This window comes from Oncorhynchus tshawytscha, linkage group LG14, assembly GCF_018296145.1.
Source record: "Oncorhynchus tshawytscha isolate Ot180627B linkage group LG14, Otsh_v2.0, whole genome shotgun sequence".
Lineage (NCBI taxonomy): Eukaryota > Metazoa > Chordata > Actinopteri > Salmoniformes > Salmonidae > Oncorhynchus > Oncorhynchus tshawytscha.
Window position 1 is genome coordinate 50,568,363 of NC_056442.1, and position 19,718 is coordinate 50,588,080.

The following is a 19,718-nucleotide window of genomic DNA, read 5'->3' on the forward strand; positions in this document are numbered from 1 at the left end:
CGAAGCGAGCCTAGAAGTAGTTTAGCTCGTCTGGTATGCTCGTGTCACTGGGCAGCTCTCGGCTGTGCCTGTTTGATGGTTCATTGGAGGGCATAGCGGTATTTCTTATAAGCTTCCGGGTTAGAGGCCCACTCCTTGAAAGTGGCAGCTCTAGCCTTTAGCTCAGTGCGGATGTTGCCTGTAATCCATGGCTTCTGGTTGGGGTATGTACGTACGTTCACTGTGGGGACGACGTCATCGGTGCACTTATTGAGGAAGCCAATGACAGATGAGGTGTACTCCTCAATGCCATTGGAGGAATCTCAGAACATATTCCAGTCTGTGCTGCAAAACAGTCTGTTCACTCCCATTGAAAACAAAATACATATATCAACGTTCTCAGCACACACACAATTTAATTGACTTCTCAGCTCTGCTATTACCCCTATGCTGTTTCTGATTTGGTACATCTCGTTCCCCCATAGCCAGTAAAGTGGATGTGTCCAAGCACGGGATGGTGAAGTTCCGGGAGGAGAGGAGCATTCTGGGATTGGGACTGAATACCGGCAGCTTCCACGACCGCTACTTCATCCTGAGCACTGCCTCCCTCAGGATGTACAAGGAAGTGCGGGTAAGAGACACACACACACACACACAAAAACACACACACACACAAAAACACACACACAAACACACACACAAAAACATCTAAACATCTAATCTGTCTGTTTTGTGTCCCTGTAGAGTAATCGTCCAGAGAGGGAATGGCAGGTGAAGAACCTGAGGGTCTATCTAGGCATCAAGAAGAAACTACGACCACCCACCTGGTCAGAACACCTCTCTGTCCTCTCCTCCTGCCTGGTCAGGTCACCTCTCTGTTCTCTCCTCCTGCCTGGTCAGGTCACCTCTCTGTCCTCTCCTCCTGCCTGATCAGAACACCACTCTGTCCTCTCCTCCTGCCTGGTCAGAACACCTCTCTGTCCTCTCCCCCTGCCTGATCAGAACACCTCTCTGTCCTCTCCTCCTGCCTGGTCAGAGCACCTCTGTCCTCTCTTCCTGCCTGTCCCATGACCACCCAACTGGTCAGAACACCTCTCCCTGTGTCTCACCCTCTCCTTGTCTTTCCCCTCTCCCTCTCTCTGAGAGAGAGAGAGACTGTTATAGAGCAGTCTCACTCCACAGTCCTGTTCTTTAGTGACTAGAGAACAGTAGCTGACAGTAGAGAAGGCAGGACAGTCCTATACCGTCTCCTTTGTCTGTCTGTCTGCTGCTAAATCTCCACTCACTTAATCTTGGCGCACCATCCCATTAGCGGGATCATTTTCGCCACACACCCGATGAGCCTCAAATTCAAATTAAATTACTAAAAATATTTAATTTTCATGAAATCACAAGTGCAATATAGCAAAACACAGCTTGGCTTGTTGTTAATCCACCTGGCGTGTCAGATTTACAGCAAAAGCATACCAAGCGTTTATGTAAGGACATCTCTCTCAGCAGACAAAACATTACAAACAGCTAGCAGCAAAGTAGATTGGTCACGAAAGTCAGAAAAGCAATAAAATGAATCGCTTACCTTTGATGATCTTTGGATGTTTGCACTCACGAGACTCCCAGTTACACAATAAATGTTCCTTTTGTTCCATAAAGATTATTTTTATATCCAAAAGACCTCCATTTGTTTGGCGTGTTTTGTTCAGAAATCCTGGACAGACGAAAATTCCAAATAGTATCCGTAAAGTTTGTAGAAACATGTCAAGTGTTTTTTATAATCAATCCTCAGGTTGTTTTTACAATAAATAATCGATAATATTTCAACCGGACCATAGCTTTTTCAATAGGAGAGAGAGAGAAAATGTATGCTCCAAGCTGTTGCGCATGCAAAACTCTGCTGGCACCCAGCCATCCACTGACACGATGTGATTCTTCTCGCTCATTTTTCAGAATAAAAGCCTGAAACTATGTCTAAAGACTGTTCACACAGTGTGGAAGCCATAGGGAAAGGAATCTGGTTGATATCCCTTTAAATGGAGGGAAGGCATGCAATGGAACAGGGAGATTCGTTTCTCTTAGGTACTTCCTTGTTGGATTTTCCTCAGGTTTTCGCCTGCAATATCATTTCTGTTATACTCACAGACAATATTTTGACAGTTTTGGAAACTTTAGTGTTTTCTGCCCTAATCTGACAATTATGTGCATATTCTAGATTCTGGGCCTGAGAAATAGGCAGTTTCATTTGGGTACGTTTTTCATCCAAACTTCAAAATACTGCCCCCTACACTCAACAGGTTAACTTGTTATGGCTGCAATCCCGTTAACAGGATAATTGTCATCAACAACCGCTGAATTGCATAGCGCCACATTCAAACAATATTACTAAAAATATTTATATTCATGAAATCACAAGTGCAATATAGGAAAACACAGTTTAGCCTTTTGTTAATCCACCTGTCGTGTCAGATTTTGAAAATATGCTTTACAGCGAAAGCAATCCAAGTGTTGGTGTAAGTTTATTGATCGCTCGACAAAACATTATGTACACTTAGCATCAAGTAGCTTGGTCACGAAAATCAGAAAAGCAATCAAATTAATCGTTTACCTTTGATGATCTTTGGATGTTTTCACTCACAAGACTCCCAGTTACACAATAAATGTTCCTTTTGTTCCATAAAGATTATTTTTATACCCAAAATACCTCCTTTTGTTTGGCGCGTTATGTTCATAAATCCACAGGAAAGAGCGGTCACGACAACGCAGACAAATTCCAAATATTTTCCGTAATGTCCACAGTTTTTTATAACCAATCCTCATGTTGTTTTTAAAATATGTAATCGATAATATATCAACTGCAAATGTCATTATCAGTAGGAGAGGGAAAGGCAATGGCAGCCCAAACTCTGTTGCGCGAGCAAAACCCATGTGACCACTTGACACGATGTTATCGTTCTGGCTCATTTTTCAAAATAAAAGCCTGAAACTATGTCTGAAGACTGTTGACCCCTTGAGGAAGCGATAGGAAAAGTATTCTGGTTAATATCCCTTTAAATGGAGCAAAGGGAGGCTATGGAACATGGAGTTTTCAAAATAGAAGCCACTTCCTGGTTTGATTTTCCTCAGGGTTTCGCCTGCAATATCAGTTCTGTTATACTCACAGACAATATTTTGACAGTTTTGGAATCTTTAGAGTGTTTTCTAACCAATACTAATAATAATATGCATATATTAGCAACTGAGACTGAGGAGCTGGCAGTTTACTCTGGGCACCTTTTCATCCAAGCTACTCAATACTGCCCCTGCAGCCATAAGAAGTTAATGTTTCCTATCTCTCTTTTATCTATCTCTCTGTAGTCAGGATCTGACTGTGATGTTTCCTATCTCTCTCTCTCTGTAGTTGGGGTCTGACTCTGATCAATGGAAGTGAAAAACAGGAGAAGCCAGAGAGGCAGCAATGGTGAGTCCCTGAATGTGTGTCTCCTGTGTCTGTGTGTGTGTGTGTGTGTGTGTGTGTGTGTGTGTGTGTGTGTGTGTGTGTGTGTGTGTGTGTTATACAGCATGTCCTGTATTTCTCTAGAACTTACTGAGCTACACCAGGGAACAGATGTCAGTAGTGGGGGTATGATGTCAGCAGTGGGGGTATGATGTCAGCAGTGGGGGTATGATGTCAGCAGTAGGGGTATGATGTCAGCAGTGGGGGTATGATGTCAGCAGTGGGGGATGTATGATGTCAGTAGTGGGGGTATGATGTCAGCAGTGGGGGTATGGTGTCAGCAGTGGGGGTATGATGTCAGTAGTGGGGGTATGATGTCAGTAGTGGGGGTATGATGTCAGTAGTGGGGGTATGATGTCAGTAGTGGGGGTATGGTGTCAGCAGTGGGGGTATGATGTCAGTAGTGGGGGTATGGTGTCAGCAGTGGGGTATGATGTCAGTAGTGGGGGTATGGTGTCAGCAGTGGGGGTATGATGCGAGATAGAAAGAGGATGAAGGCTACAATTTCAATTTCATCCCCCTGAAGAGAGAGAACAAATATTACATTAAATATTATGGCTGAACTCAAATGTGCTGGTTGATAAAATACCTGTATTTATGGGAAAGATGTTTGAAAAGGGAATTTTGTTCTTAAATGATGGAGGAGGCAGGTGGCAGCTGGGGGAGGTAGGGAACGGGTCTGTCTGCCCAATATAAAGGATCAAAACTAGAGGAGGCAGGTGGCAGTGGGAGGAGGTAGGGAACTGGTCTGTCTGCCCAATATAAAGGATCAATACTGGAGGAGGCAGGTGGGAGGAGGCAGGGGACTGGTCTGTCTGCCCAATATAAAGGATCAATACTGGAGGAGGCAGGTGGGAGGAGGCAGGGAACTGGTCTGTCTGCCCAATATAAAGGATCAATACTGGAGGAGGCAGGTGGCAGGTGGGGGAGGTAGGGAACTGGTCTGTCTGCCCAATATAAAGGATCAATACTGGAGGAGGCAGGTGGCAGCTGGGGGAGGTAGGGAACTGGTCTGTCTGCCCAATATAAAGGATCAATACTGGAGGAGGCAGGTGGCAGTGGGAGGAGGTAGGGATCTGGTCTGTCTGCCCAATATAAAGGATCAATACTGGAGGAGGCAGGTGGGAGGAGGCAGGGGACTGGTCTGTCTGCCCAATATAAAGGATCAATACTGGAGGAGGCAGCTGGGAGGAGGCAGGGAACTGGTCTGTCTGCCCAATATAAAGGATCAATACTGGAGGAGGCAGGTGGCAGGTGGGGGAGGTAGGGAACTGGTCTGTCTGCCCAATATAAAGGATCAATACTGGAGGAGGCAGGTGGCAGCTGGGGGAGGTAGGGAACTGGTCTGTCTGCCCAATATAAAGGATCAATACTGGAGGAGGCAGGTGGCAGGTGGGGGAGGTAGGGAACTGGTCTGTCTGCCCAATATAAAGGATCAATACTGGAGGAGGCAGGTGGCAGGTGGGGAGGTAGGGAACTGGTCTGTCTGCCCAATATAAAGGATCAATACTGGAGGAGGCAGGTGGCAGTGGGAGGAGGTAGGGAACTGGTCTGTCTGCCCAATATAAAGGATCAATACTGGAGGAGGCAGGTGGCAGGTGGGGGAGGTAGGGAACTGGTCTGTCTGCCCAATATAAAGGATCAATACTGGAGGAGGCAGGTGGCAGGTGGGGGAGGTAGGGAACTGGTCTGTCTGCCCAATATAAAGGATCAATACTGGAGGAGGCAGGTGGCAGTGGGAGGAGGTAGGGAACTGGTCTGTCTGCCCAATATAAAGGATCAATACTGGAGGAGGCAGGTGGCAGTGGGAAGAGGTAGGGAACGGGTCTGTCTGCCCAATATAAAGGATCAATACTGGAGGAGGCAGGTGGCAGCTGGGGGAGGTAGGGAACTGGTCTGTCTGCCCAATATAAAGGATCAATACTGGAGGAGGCAGGTGGCAGCTGGGGGAGGTAGGGAACTGGTCTGTCTGCCCAATATAAAGGATCAATACTGGAGGAGGCAGGTGGCAGCTGGAGGAGGTAGGGAACGGGTCTGTCTGCCCAATATAAAGGATCAATACTGGAGGAGGCAGGTGGCAGCTGGGGAGGTAGGGAACTGGTCTGTCTGCCCAATATAAAGGATCAAAACTGGAGGAGGCAGGTGGCAGCTGGAGGAGGTAGGGAACTGGTCTGTCTGCCCAATATAAAGGATCAAAACTGGAGGAGGCAGGTGGCAGCTGGGGGAGGTAGGGAACTGGTCTGTCTGCCCAATATAAAGGATCGAAACTGACAAGAGGAATAGAAATAGCATAGATAGGAAAGTATACCAGTTTAATTTGAGGACCAGGATGTTGACAGCTGTGCCATACAGATTGTAACATAGTTGTGAAGAGATGTTTGATGTACTGATTCCATGGTACAGGGTGTCTGAGTTGATATATAAAACAACGCAGGATTCAAGACTTCGTGCTTTTCAGCTAAAATTATTATATTGAATTCTTGCCACCAACAAAATGATGAATATTTGGGGCATAAAATCATCGAAGCTCTGCAGTATTTGTTGTGAGGACACAGAATCAATAGACCATTTGTTTTGGTGTTGCCCTCAGGTTGCCTGGTTCTGGTCTCAGGTTCAGGAATGGCTGAAAATGCATAACACTGATCGAAAATTGACCCTGGAAATAGTACTGTTAGGAGATCTGGAGAGACCGGGTCAGTCAATTACTAATATACCAATACTCTTAGTAAAAGTATTTATCTTCAACATGCAATCTGTAGAGTCTATTAGATTAACCACCCGAATGGTCTCGGATGGTTGAGGGGGGGAGTGGTCTCGGATGGTTGAGGGGGAGTGGTCTCGGATGGTTGAGGGGGGAGTGGTCTCGGATGGTTGAGGGTGGGAGTGGTCTCGGATGGTTGAGGGGGAGTGGTCTCGGATGGTTGAGGGTGGGAGTGGTCTCGGATGGTTGAGGGTGGGAGTGGTCTCGGATGGTTGAGGGGGAGTGGTCTCGGATGGTTGAGGGTGGGAGTGGTCTCGGATGGTTGAGGGTGGGAGTGGTCTCGGATGGTTGAGGGGGAGTGGTCTCGGATGGTTGAGGGGGGAGTGGTCTCGGATGGTTGAGGGGGAGTGGTCTCGGATGGTTGAGGGTGGGAGTGGTCTCGGATGGTTGAGGGGGGAGTGGTCTCGGATGGTTGAGGGGGAGTGGTCTCGGATGGTTGAGGAGGGGGAGTGGTCTCGGATGGTTGAGGGGGAGTGGTCTCGGATGGTTGAGGGGGAGTGGTCTCGGATGGTTGAGGGTGGGAGTGGTCTCGGATGGTTGAGGGTGGGAGTGGTCTCGGATGGTTGAGGGTGGGAGTGGTCTCGGATGGTTGAGGGGGGTGTGGTCTCGGATGGTTGAGGGTGGGTGTGGTCTCGGATGGTTGAGGGTGGGAGTGGTCTCGGATGGTTGAGGGGGGTGTGGTCTCGGATGGTTGTGGGTGGGTGTGGTCTCGGATGGTTGAGGGTGGGTGTGGTTTCGGATGGTTGAGGGTGGGAGTGGTCTCGGATGGTTGAGGGGGTGTGGTCTCGGATGGTTGAGGGGGAGTGGTCTCGGTTGATGGTTGAGGGTGGGGTGGGAGTGGTCTCGGATGGTTGAGGGGGGAGTGGTCTCGGATGGTTGAGGGTGGGAGTGGTCTCGGATGGTTGAGGGTGGGTGTGGTCTCGGATGGTTGAGGGTGGGTGTGGTCTCGGATGGTTGAGGGTGGGAGTGGTCTCGGATGGTTGAGGGGGGAGTGGTCTCGGATGGTTGAGGGGGAGTGGTCTCGGATGGTTGAGGGTGGGAGTGGTCTCGGATGGTTGAGGGTGGGAGTGGTCTCGGATGGTTGAGGGGGAGTGGTCTCGGATGGTTGAGGGTGGGAGTGGTCTCGGATGGTTGAGGGGGGAGTGGTCTCGGATGGTTGTGGGGTGGGAGTGGTCTCGGATGGTTGAGGGGGAGTGGTCTCGGATGGTTGAGGGGGAGTGGTCTCGGATGGTTGAGGGTGGGGTGGGAGTGGTCTCGGATGGTTGAGAGTGGGGGGAGTGGTCTCGGATGGTTGAGGGTGGGAGTGGGGTGGTCTCGGATGGTTGAGGGTGGGAGTGGTCTCGGATGGTTGAGGGTGGGAGTGGGGGGAGTGGTCTCGGATGGTTGAGGGGGTGTGCTCTCGGATGGTTGAGAGAGGGAGTGGGGGGAGTGGTCTCGGATGGTTGAGGGTGGGAGTGGGGGAGGGGTCTCGGATGGTTGAGGGTGGGAGTGGGGGAGGGGTCTCGGATGGTTGAGGGTGGGAGTGGGGGCGAGTGGTCTCGGATGGTTGAGGGGGTGTGCTCTCGGATGGTTGAGAGAGGGAGTGGGGGGAGTGGTCTCGGATGGTTGAGGGTGGGAGTGGGGGAGGGGTCTCGGATGGTTGAGGGTGGGAGTGGGGGGATTGGTCTCAGATGGTTGAGGGTGGGAGTGGGGGGAGAGGTCTCGGATGGTTGAGGGACAGCTATTGGGGAACTGTGGGGGGATCTTGGAGGGTTCGGGTTCATGTTTTTTGGCCTGGTGGGAGATCTGTCAACGTGCCCTTGAGCAGGATGCTGGATGCTTCTGTGTGTCTCTCTGAATGGGAGTCTGTTGGATAACTGATGTGGTGTAGTTGTTGAGCGGCTTCACTGCAACTATATTGTATGTTTCAGATAAACAAATAAAAAAGAGGTTTGAGTTGAAGATAAACACTTTTGCTAAGAGATCATGAGTGGAAAGGTCACCCCTCCTGCTATCTCACACAGGCATGCAGACGCACACACACACACACACACACACACACACACACACACACACACACACCTGTGTGCTGCTGGGTCAAGCCATCAGCAACAACAGGCAGAAAAGTCGCGCAGTTGAGAGAGACAAAGAGAAAGAGAGGGAGAGAAAGAGGGAGAGAGGGAGAGGGAGAGTGTGGGGGAGAGAAAGTGTTGATGCCCAGGGCTCTATTGCCAGGGATCTATTGCCTGGGTTCTATTGCCTGGGTTCTATTGCCAGGGTTCTATTGCCTGGGTTCTATTGCCTGGGTTCTATTGCCAGGGCTCTATTGCCAGGGTTCTATTGCCTGGGATCTATTGCCAGGGTTGTATCGCCAGGCACTGTGTGTGTCTTAGTGTGCTCGTGCGGGTGTGTGAGAGAGGGGAAGTTGGGAGTAGAGCATGTGAGCAGAGTTGGAAATCTCACTCATCGCTCATGGAGGGTTGTGCATCTCTCCATCAAGTCCTTTCCTACCGCTCATCATTTCAGATAGGCTACATGTCATATTAAACAGCATATAAACTCTCTAAATAGGTCAGGAGCCAGACAGGGAGACTAAGAAGGAACAGAAATGAATTATTTAGGTTATATTATTTCAAATATTTCAAGGCTAGAGCCTACAAAGAAATACATTGTGAAGCATTAGTGATACACTAGGCTGGTAGGGACATAAATAGTGATACACTAGGCTGGTAGGGACATAAATAGTGATACACTAGGCTGGTAGGGACATAAATAGTGATATACTAGGCTGGTAGGGACATAAATAGCGATACACTAGGCTGGTAGGGACATAAATAGCGACACACTAGGCTGGTAGGGACATAAATAGCGACACACTAGGCTGGTAGGGACATAAATAGCTGGTACACTAGGCTGGTAGGGACATAAATAGTGATACACTAGGCTGGTAGGGACATAAATAGTGATACACTAGGCTGGTAGGGACATAAATAGCGATACACTAGGCTGGTAGGGACATAAATAGTGATACACTAGGCTGGTAGGGACATAAATAGTGATACACTAGGCTGGTAGGGACATAAATAGTGATACACTATTTAAATAACATTACACATTTAAATAACATTACCTTGTATTAAATCATTATAGTCTATATACATATATAGGCTGTGACTTACATCAAATTAAATACAAATTAAATGAAAAATGACTTATTAATGCCTTTGAATTCATTTTTAGAAACAAGAGTTTGACCAGGCTGGGCAGAGATGCAGAGTTGTTTTTTAAAATTTTTCAAATCAAATCAAATGTATTTATAAAGCCCTTCATACATCAGCTGATATCTCAAAGTGCTGTACAGAATCCTAGCCTAAAACCCCAAACATCAAACAATGCAGGTGTAGAAGCACGGTGGCTAGGAAAAACTCCCTAGAAAGGCCAAAACCCAGGAAGAAACCTAGAGAGGAACCAGGCTATGAGGGGTGGCCAGTCCTCTTCTGGCTGTGCCGGGTGGAGATTATAACAGAACATGGCCAAGATGTTCAAACGCTCATAGATGACCAGCTGGGTCAAATAATAATAATCACAGTGGTTGTAGAGGGTGCAACATGTCAGCACCTCAGGAGTAAATGTCAGTTGTCTTTTCATAGCCGATCATTCAGAGTTAAAGACAGCAAGTGTCCGGGGGACAAGTTGGCACGTCTGGTGAACAGGTCAGGGTTCCATAGCCGCAGGCAGAACAGTTTAAACTGGAGCAGCAGCACGGCCAGGTGGACTGAGGACAGCAAGGAGTCATCAGGCCAGGTAGTCCTGAGGCATGGTCCTAGGGCTCAGGTCCTCCGAGAGAAAGAAAGAAAGAGAGAAAGAGAGAATTAGAGAGAGCATACTTAAATTCACACAGGACACCGAATAGGACAGGAGAAGTACTCCAGATATAACAAACTGACCCTAGCCCCCCGACACATAAACTACTGCAGCATAAATACTGGAGGCTGAGACAGGAGGGGTCAGGAGACACTGTGGCCCCGTCCGACAATACCCCCGGACAGGGCCAAACAGGCAGGATATAACCCCACCCACTTTGCCAAAGCACAGCCCCCACACCACTAGAGGGATATCTTCAACCACCAACTCACCAATTTTCCATAAGTAGCTTCATTTTGTGCTCTTTTTGTGCCTTATCAATTTTACATACAGAGAGTACTGAATTTGAATGATTTCTGAACAGCGGGTGGGGGCTTCAAAGGCCTCTGCATTTGGGATGGGGGGGGCTGTGAAACTCTCCTGCCATTGTTATGCTCAAGGGTTTGACACCTCTCACTTCACACCTCCATGCTAATTGAAGTTGTATCCATTCTGTCTATCAAGTTAGGTTGCATTAATTTAGCATTCAGTCCTTATAAAGTAAAATATTTCATTGTAATATATCTTTCTTCTTGGCTTTTGAAAATAAAAAATAGCTTCAGACTAAACATGACTCAGTCAGTTCCAGGTTGGATGGTGTTTTCTGCTTTCTGTTGTTTGTTTGACAGATCATTTGCTGTATAGCTTTGAAATAAGAATCTTTGGTAGTAGGAATCCTTCCAGGTCATTCCGTCCAACATCAGGTTGTAGGCTTGACGTTTTGATTTGGAGTGAAGGTTAAGTTGTGGAGGGCAGTATCCTGTATATGTCCTGGTGACATAGTGTTGTGGAGGGTAGTATTCTGTATATGTCCTGGTGACATAGTGTTGTGGAGGGCAGTATCCTGTATATGTCCTGGTGACATAGTGTTGTGGAGGGCAGTATCCTGTATATGTCCTGGTGACATAGTGAAGGTTATGTTGTGGAGGGTAGTATCCTGTATATGTCCTGGTGACATAGTGTTGTGGAGGGCAGTATCCTGTATATGTCCTGGTGACATAGTGAAGGTTATGTTGTGGAGGGTAGTATCCTGTATATGTCCTGGTGACATAGTGTTGTGGAGGGCAGTATCCTGTATATGACATAGTGAAGGTTGTGTTGTGGAGGGCAGTATCCTGTATATGTCCTGGTGACATAGTGTTGTGGAGGGCAGTATCCTGTATATGTCCTGGTGACATAGTGAAGGTTGTGTTGTGGAGGGCAGTATCCTGTATATGTCCTGGTGACATAGTGTTGTGGAGGGCCGTATCCTGTATATGACATAGTGAAGGTTGTGTTGTGGAGGGCAGTATCCTGTATATGTCCTGGTGACATAGTGTTGTGGAGGGCAGTATCCTGTATATGTCCTGGTGACATAGTGTTGTGGAGGGCAGTATCCTGTATATGTCCTGGTGACATAGTGTTGTGGAGGGCAGTATCCTGTATATGTCCTGGTGACATAGTGTTGTGGAGGGCAGTATCCTGTATATGTCCTGGTGACATAGTGTTGTGGAGGGTAGTATCCTGTATATGTCCTGGTGACATAGTGAAGGTTGTGTTGTGGAGGGTAGTATCCTGTATATGTCCTGGTGACATAGTGAAGGTGTTGTGAGGGTAGCATCCTGTATATGTCCTGGTGACATAGTGTTGTGGAGGGTAGTATCCTGTATATGTCCTGGTGACATAGTGAAGGTTATGTTGTGGAGGGTAGTATACAGTATATGTCCTGGTGACATAGTGAAGGTTATGTTGTGGAGGGTAGTATACAGTATATGTCCTGGTGACATAGTGAAGGTTATGTTGTAGAGGGTAGTATACAGTGGGGCAAAAAAGTATTTAGTCAGCCACCAATTGTGCAAGTTCTCCCACTTAAAAAGATGAGAGAGGCCTGTATTTTCATCATAGGTACACTTCAACTATGACAGACATTATGAGAAAAAAAATCCAGAAAATCACATTGTAGGATTTTTAATGAATTTATTTGCAACTTATATTGGAAAATAAGTATTTGGTCAATAACAAAAGTTTATCTCAATACTTTGTTATATACCCTTTGTTGGCAATGACAGAGGTCAAACGTTTTCTGTAAGTCTTCACAAGGTTTGGTGGCTGACTAAATACTTTTTTGCCCCACTGTATGTCCTTCCTGAAAACACGCTGAAAAATGCAGGAGCTCATCTGTTCTCTCTCCTTTCTTTCTTTCTTTCTTTCTTTCTTTCTTTCTTTCTTTCTTTCTTTCTTTCTTTCACTCCTCTCTCTTTCCCTTTGTAGGTATCTGTGTTGTGACACTCAGACAGAGATGAGGGAGTGGTTCTCCACCTTCCTCACTATCCAGGTGAGAGGACACATACTGTCACACGGGTTATTATGATTCACTGTTCTGTCTGTCACACTGGTTATTATGATTCACTGTTCTGTCTGTCACACTGTTCTGTCTGTCACACTGTTCTGTCTGTCACACTGTTCTGTCTGTCACACTGTTCTGTCTGTCACACTGTTCTGTCTGTCACACTGGTTATTATGATTCCCTGTTCTGTCTGTCACACTGTTCTGTCTGTCACACTGGTTATTATGATTCCCTGTTCTGTCTGTCACACTGTTCTGTCTGTCACACTGGTTATTATGATTCCCTGTTCTGTCTGTCACACTGTTCTGTCTGTCACACTGGTTATTATGATTCACTGTTCTGTCTGTCACACTGTTCTGTCTGTCACACTGTTCTGTCTGTCACACTGTTCTGTCTGTCACACTGTTCTGTCTGTCACACTGGTTATTATGATTCACTGTTCTGTCTGTCACACTGTTCTGTCTGTCACACTGTTCTGTCTGTCACACTGGTTATTATGACTCACTGTTCTGTCTGTCACACTGTTCTGTCTGTCACACTGTTCTGTCTGTCACACTGTTCTGTCTGTCACACTGGTTATTATGATTCCCTGTTCTGTCTGTCACACTGTTCTGTCTGTCACACTGGTTATTATGATTCCCTGTTCTGTCTGTCACACTGTTCTGTCTGTCACACTGGTTATTATGATTCCCTGTTCTGTCTGTCACACTGTTCTGTCTGTCACACTGGTTATTATGATTCCCTGTTCTGTCTGTCACACTGTTCTGTCTGTCACACTGGTTATTATGATTCCCTGTTCTGTCTGTCACACTGTTCTGTCTGTCACACTGGTTATTATGATTCACTGTTCTGTCTGTCACACTGTTCTGTCTGTCACACTGGTTATTATGATTCACTGTTCTGTCTGTCACACTGTTCTGTCTGTCACACTGGTTATTATGATTCCCTGTTCTGTCTGTCACACTGTTCTGTCTGTCACACTGGTTATTATGATTCACTGTTCTGTCTGTCACACTGTTCTGTCTGTCACACTGGTTATTATGACTCACTGTTCTGTCTGTCACACTGTTCTGTCTGTCACACTGTTCTGTCTGTCACACTGGTTATTATGATTCCCTGTTCTGTCTGTCACACTGTTCTGTCTGTCACACTGGTTATTATGATTCCCTGTTCTGTCTGTCACACTGTTCTGTCTGTCACACTGGTTATTATGATTCCCTGTTCTGTCTGTCACACTGTTCTGTCTGTCACACTGGTTATTATGATTCACTGTTCTGTCTGTCACACTGTTCTGTCTGTCACACTGGTTATTATGATTCCCTGTTCTGTCTGTCACACTGTTCTGTCTGTCACACTGGTTATTATGATTCACTGTTCTGTCTGTCACACTGTTCTGTCTGTCACACTGGTTATTATGATTCACTGTTCTGTCTGTCACACTGTTCTGTCTGTCACACTGGTTATTATGATTCACTGTTCTGTCTGCCACACTGTTCTGTCTGTCACACTGGTTATTATGATTCCCTGTTCTGTCTGTCACACTGTTCTGTCTGTCACACTGGTTATTATGATTCACTGTTCTGTCTGCCACACTGTTCTGTCTGTCACACTGTTCTGTCTGTCACACTGGTTATTATGATTCACTGTTCTGTCTGTCACACTGTTCTGTCTGTCACACTGTTCTGTCTGTCACACTGGTTATTATGACTCACTGTTCTGTCTGTCACACTGTTCTGTCTGTCACACTGTTCTGTCTGTCACACTGGTTATTATGATTCCCTGTTCTGTCTGTCACACTGTTCTGTCTGTCACACTGGTTATTATGATTCCCTGTTCTGTCTGTCACACTGTTCTGTCTGTCACACTGGTTATTATGATTCCCTGTTCTGTCTGTCACACTGTTCTGTCTGTCACACTGGTTATTATGATTCCCTGTTCTGTCTGTCACACTGTTCTGTCTGTCACACTGGTTATTATGATTCCCTGTTCTGTCTGTCACACTGTTCTGTCTGTCACACTGGTTATTATGATTCACTGTTCTGTCTGTCACACTGTTCTGTCTGTCACACTGGTTATTATGATTCCCTGTTCTGTCTGTCACACTGTTCTGTCTGTCACACTGGTTATTATGATTCCCTGTTCTGTCTGTCACACTGTTCTGTCTGTCACACTGGTTATTATGATTCCCTGTTCTGTCTGTCACACTGTTCTGTCTGTCACACTGGTTATTATGATTCCCTGTTCTGTCTGTCACACTGTTCTGTCTGTCACACTGGTTATTATGATTCACTGTTCTGTCTGTCACACTGTTCTGTCTGTCACACTGGTTATTATGATTCACTGTTCTGTCTGCCACACTGTTCTGTCTGTCACACTGGTTATTATGATTCACTGTTCTGTCTGTCACACTGTTCTGTCTGTCACACTGGTTATTATGATTCACTGGTTATTATGATTCACTGTTCTGTCTGCCACACTGTTCTGTCTGTCACACTGGTTATTATGATTCACTGTTCTGTCTGCCACACTGTTCTGTCTGTCACACTGGTTATTATGATTCACTGTTCTGTCTGTCACACTGTTCTGTCTGTCACACTGGTTATTATGATTCACTGTTCTGTCTGCCACACTGTTCTGTCTGTCACACTGGTTATTATGATTCACTGTTCTGTCTGTCACACTGTTCTGTCTGTCACACTGTTCTGTCTGTCACACTGGTTATTATGATTCCCTGTTCTGTCTGCCACACTGTTCTGTCTGTCACACTGTTCTGTCTGCCACACTGTTCTGTCTGTCACACTGTTCTGTCTGTCACACTGTTCTGTCTGTCACACTGGTTATTATGATTCACTGTTCTGTCTGCCACACTGTTCTGTCTGTCACACTGGTTATTATGATTCACTGTTCTGTCTGTCACACTGGTTATTATGATTCACTGTTCTGTCTGCCACACTGTTCTGTCTGTCACACTGGTTATTATGATTCACTGTTCTGTCTGCCACACTGTTCTGTCTGTCACACTGGTTATTATGATTCACTGTTCTGTCTGTCACACTGTTCTGTCTGTCACACTGTTCTGTCTGTCACACTGGTTATTATGATTCCCTGTTCTGTCTGCCACACTGTTCTGTCTGTCACACTGTTCTGTCTGCCACACTGTTCTGTCTGTCACACTGTTCTGTCTGTCACACTGTTCTGTCTGTCACACTGGTTATTATGATTCACTGTTCTGTCTGCCACACTGTTCTGTCTGCCACACTGTTCTGTCTGCCACACTGTTTCTCTTTCTCTTGCTGTTCTTTCTCTCTCTCTCACTTCTCTCTCTCTTTCTCTTTCTCTTTGTCTCTCACTGTTCTTTCTCTCTCTCACTTCTCTCTCTCTCTCTCTCTCTCTGTCTCTTGCTGTTCTTTGTCTCTCTCTCACATCTCTCTCTCTCTGCCCCCCCTCAGTATGATGGTAACGTGTGGCCAGCGGATGCAGTACAAACACGTGTGACCCGTGCGTTGCCGGCAGATACGCGTCATGGTAATGTGGCGTTGATTCCGTTGCGCGGCAGCGAGAATGAGATGCGGAACAGCGTTGCAGCTTTCACCGCCGACCCGCTTGGCGTGAGTCAATCCTCCAATCACAGGGGCCAATCCACAGTCGTGGGCCTATCAGAGACCTCCATGCTGACACAGCCACTCCAAGCCCTGTCCTGAGTTCCATGATGCAGTGCGTGTGTGGTCAGGAGGGGGGCGGAGTCGACCATGTGGTCAGGATGGATAATCTCTGGACTCTGATTAACCCTGATTACGCTCATCGCAATCCCTACACACACACACACACACACACACACACACACACACGAGTCTACAATTGTGCATGGGGCTTTTTTTCCTTATCAGCTGGATTGTGTGTGTGTGTGTGTGTGTGTGTGTGTGTGTGTGTGTGTGTGTGTGTGTGTGTGTGTTGGGTATAGTGATCATATATTGTTGTGTTGTCTCTTCGTGCCGTAAGCTTGTCTGTGTCCTGGTTGAATGTGAGCACAGGATGTTGAATCCATACAGAACACTGACTGTGTTAGACATGACTGTTAGCACTCACCATTACACATGACAGAGTTCATGTCAGCCAGTCTGAATGAATTAATCCCTCCCTCTAACCCCTTCTCTCTCGCTCCCTCTCTCTCTCTCTCTCTCTCTCTCTCTCTCTCTCTCCCCCCCTCGCTCTCTACTCCCCCTCTTTCTCTCCCTCCCTCCTTTTCCTCCCTCAATCCCTCTCTCTCTCAATCTCCCTCTCTCTCTCTCTCTCTCTCTCTCAATCCCTCTCTCTCAATCCCTCTCTCTCTATCCCTCTCTCTCTCTCTCAATCCCTCTCTCTCTCTCTCTCAATCCCTCTCTCTCAATCCCTCTCTCTCTATCCCTCTCTCTCTATATCCCTCTCTCTCTCTCTCTCTCAATCCCTCTCTCTCTATCCCTCTCTCGCTCTCTCTCTCTCCCTCTCTCAGCTCTTTAGAGATGTCTGATAATGGGGCGAGACAAGGTGAGACATTATCTAAAGTTCTTACGTGTGTAAGAGTGTGTGTGCAGCAGTTATCTAATTGTCTGTGTGTGTTCCATAGGGGATAGACCACCAGCCGTAGAACCCACAAAGTCTTCAGAACATTCCAGTAACGACCCCCCCCCCCCTGCCACACACACACCTGTGCCTATGAGCTGGACCTCTAAGCAGGGGCAGCAGGTGTGTCATGAGGAGAGAGAGACTCTGTTACCACAGTGCCTTTTAGGACTGCAGTGCACCCTGGGATACATGGAGGACCTGTAAGAAGCTCCTGGTATGGACTGAGAGGCTGAGAACAAAGACTGACTGAGTACAGACTGTTACTGGAACAGACTGACTGAGTACAGACTGTTACTAAAACAGACTGACTGAGTACAGACTGACACTGGAACAGACTGACTGAGTACAGACTGACTGAGTACAGACTGTTACTGGAACAGACTGATTGAGTACAGACTGATTGAGTACAGACTGATTGAGTACAGACTGACTGAGTACAGACTGACTGAGAACAGACTGTTACTGTTTGTCTCTGAGAGGCCTGGAGATAATGGGATGATCTTCACCGACAATCCAACCGTCACTGTCCCTGTATGTCCCACATCAACCCTGTCCCCTCCTCGAACCGTCCCTCTCGCTCCCTGTTGTGAACTCTCCCCCACCTGTACCCTCACCTCGTCAGCCTCACCCGTGTCCCCTTCTCTCTTAAAGACTCCCCCATCTGTAGAGTGCTCACATCACCTCTCCCACGGTCTTCTCCCTCCATGTTTTAGACTGTAATTATTTATTTCTCCAGCAGAGGGAGCAGCATATAGGAAGTTAAGGGGGGACTCTGTCCATTTAGAAATAGGGTTGTGTATGTAGGTAAACTGTTAGACAACCATGACCATCACTAGACATTAAGTTGGTTCCACTAGACTAGAGGGAGGACAGTGATGTGTGTGTGTGTGTGTCCAAGTTCACTTATTGTAGTGACATCATTACTCCCACTTCTAGGTCCTGTAGAGACACCCCCCACCCAACCAACCCACTCACTCACTCACTCACTCACTCACCACTCACTCACCAACCAACCCCCAACCAACCAACCCAGCAAGCCAGCCAGCCAGCCAGCCCCCCCCCCACTGGCCCTCATATCTGTTTTCTGTTTTGTTAAGACGGATCGTCTGTCTGGTACTCTGTACACTTGAATAAACACATTTCAGCCAGAGCTGTGTCTATCATTTAGACTCCTAACTATGTGATGACGTGGAGCAGTCATTGTTTGACTGTAGTCTGGTTCAACCAGCATGGATCTGGTGAGCTCATGTTCTCTTTCAATTCAGTACAAACTAACCGCGGGCACAGCGGTGAGACTGGTTTCACAACGCTAGAGTGACTGACTGTGACCTACTGGTCAGGAATCAGGAAGGGTCTACTGCTCTGCGGATGGATCAAAAAGCTCTGTATTCTCATCAATATCACATACTCTCAATCATCTCATCAGATGTAGCATTTCACTTTTAATCTGTCTCTGTCTCATAAATGTGTTTTTATGTGACATAACTTTTGTAATTCTGCAGTTCTTCAGATTGTAACTGTAGATATGGTTTTAATAAAGTCTATGCTCGTTGGATCTACAGTCTGTGTGTGTGACTGAGATGTAGCACGCTCTGACACTGCAACCATTCCGTTCTGCCGTCGTTGTCTGTTCTCTAAATGACAAATCAACTGTTTCCATGGTGCCCAACTGCCCTCGGATTCTGTTCTCTGAATGACAAATCAACTGTTTCCAAGGTGACCAACTGCCCTCGGATTCTGTTCTCTGAATGACCACCCAACTGTCTCCACGGTGACCAACTGCCCTCGGATTCTGTTCTCTGAATGACCACCCAACTGTCTCCACGGTGACCAACTGCCCTCGGATTCTGTTCTCTGAATGACCACCCAACTGTCTCCACGGTGACCACTCTGTGGTCGTCTGGTCAGACAGAGTAGCAGATAATATTATTACTTACTGTCGACGACTTTGCTCATAACTACTTTATTGAGAAAAGAATTGACTTACTGTGACATGTGTTTGTCCCACCTAGCTATGTTAAGATGAATTCACTAACGGTAAGTCTGGATGAATTCAATGTGAAGGTAGATGCTGGTCTGTATTTCTAATCACAGTCCCATCGAAGTCATTCAGCATTCAATCTGTAGGACTTATTTACATTCATAAAGCTATGACACACACACACACACACACACACTCTCTCTCTCTCTCTGCAGGAGAAGTGCGGAAGGATACAACTTCTCATCTCTGTCTTTCATGACAATGTCACTGCTCAGCCGTAAAATGGAAGCCTGCAGAGGAGCCTGTGTATGTGTCACCGGTGTTCTACCAGCAATCCTCTCATCGCCCTGAGCTGAGCCGACACAACAGGGTCACCCTGCACCTCAGGTAACACCCAGGAGACCCAGGAGGTGTGTGTGTGGTCAGGGCATTTCCTCGTCTACCTCCTCTGTGTACAGCCATGGGGCAGCAGCTGTAGTGCTGTCAGGTTGGAAGACAAACGTTGATCATTAGAAATCATCATGGAAGTTTACAGCTCAGAACACTCTGTGGATGGACCGAGGCCCTGCACAGACTCACTGATCTACACAGCAACTACCAGTTCTAGTGATCCTCTTTTACAGAGATGAATAAACCTACACAGTGGATGTGTAGACCTTACTGTGAAATGCTTACTCAACCTGCACAGTGCCTTTTATAG

At 46.9% G+C, this 19,718-nt stretch overlaps 1 protein-coding gene across 2 annotated transcripts in view; it reads left to right on the forward strand.

The window, feature by feature from the left end:
- The window catches only part of LOC112236748 (arf-GAP with Rho-GAP domain, ANK repeat and PH domain-containing protein 1), a 96,504-nt gene extending 77,912 nt beyond the window's left edge, over positions 1–18,592 (forward strand). For both annotated transcript variants that reach the window (XM_042297640.1, XM_042297639.1), the window contains 7 exons: positions 465–610; positions 724–806; positions 3,371–3,430; positions 12,360–12,423; positions 15,885–16,043; positions 16,925–16,959; positions 17,039–18,592. In XM_042297640.1, the coding sequence (XP_042153574.1) occupies positions 465–610; positions 724–806; positions 3,371–3,430; positions 12,360–12,423; positions 15,885–16,043; positions 16,925–16,942 (530 nt within the window). In that variant the 3' untranslated portion in view covers positions 16,943–16,959; positions 17,039–18,592. The remainder of the gene's footprint in view (positions 1–464; positions 611–723; positions 807–3,370; positions 3,431–12,359; positions 12,424–15,884; positions 16,044–16,924; positions 16,960–17,038) is intronic.
- Positions 18,593–19,718: the final 1,126 nt, after the last annotated feature.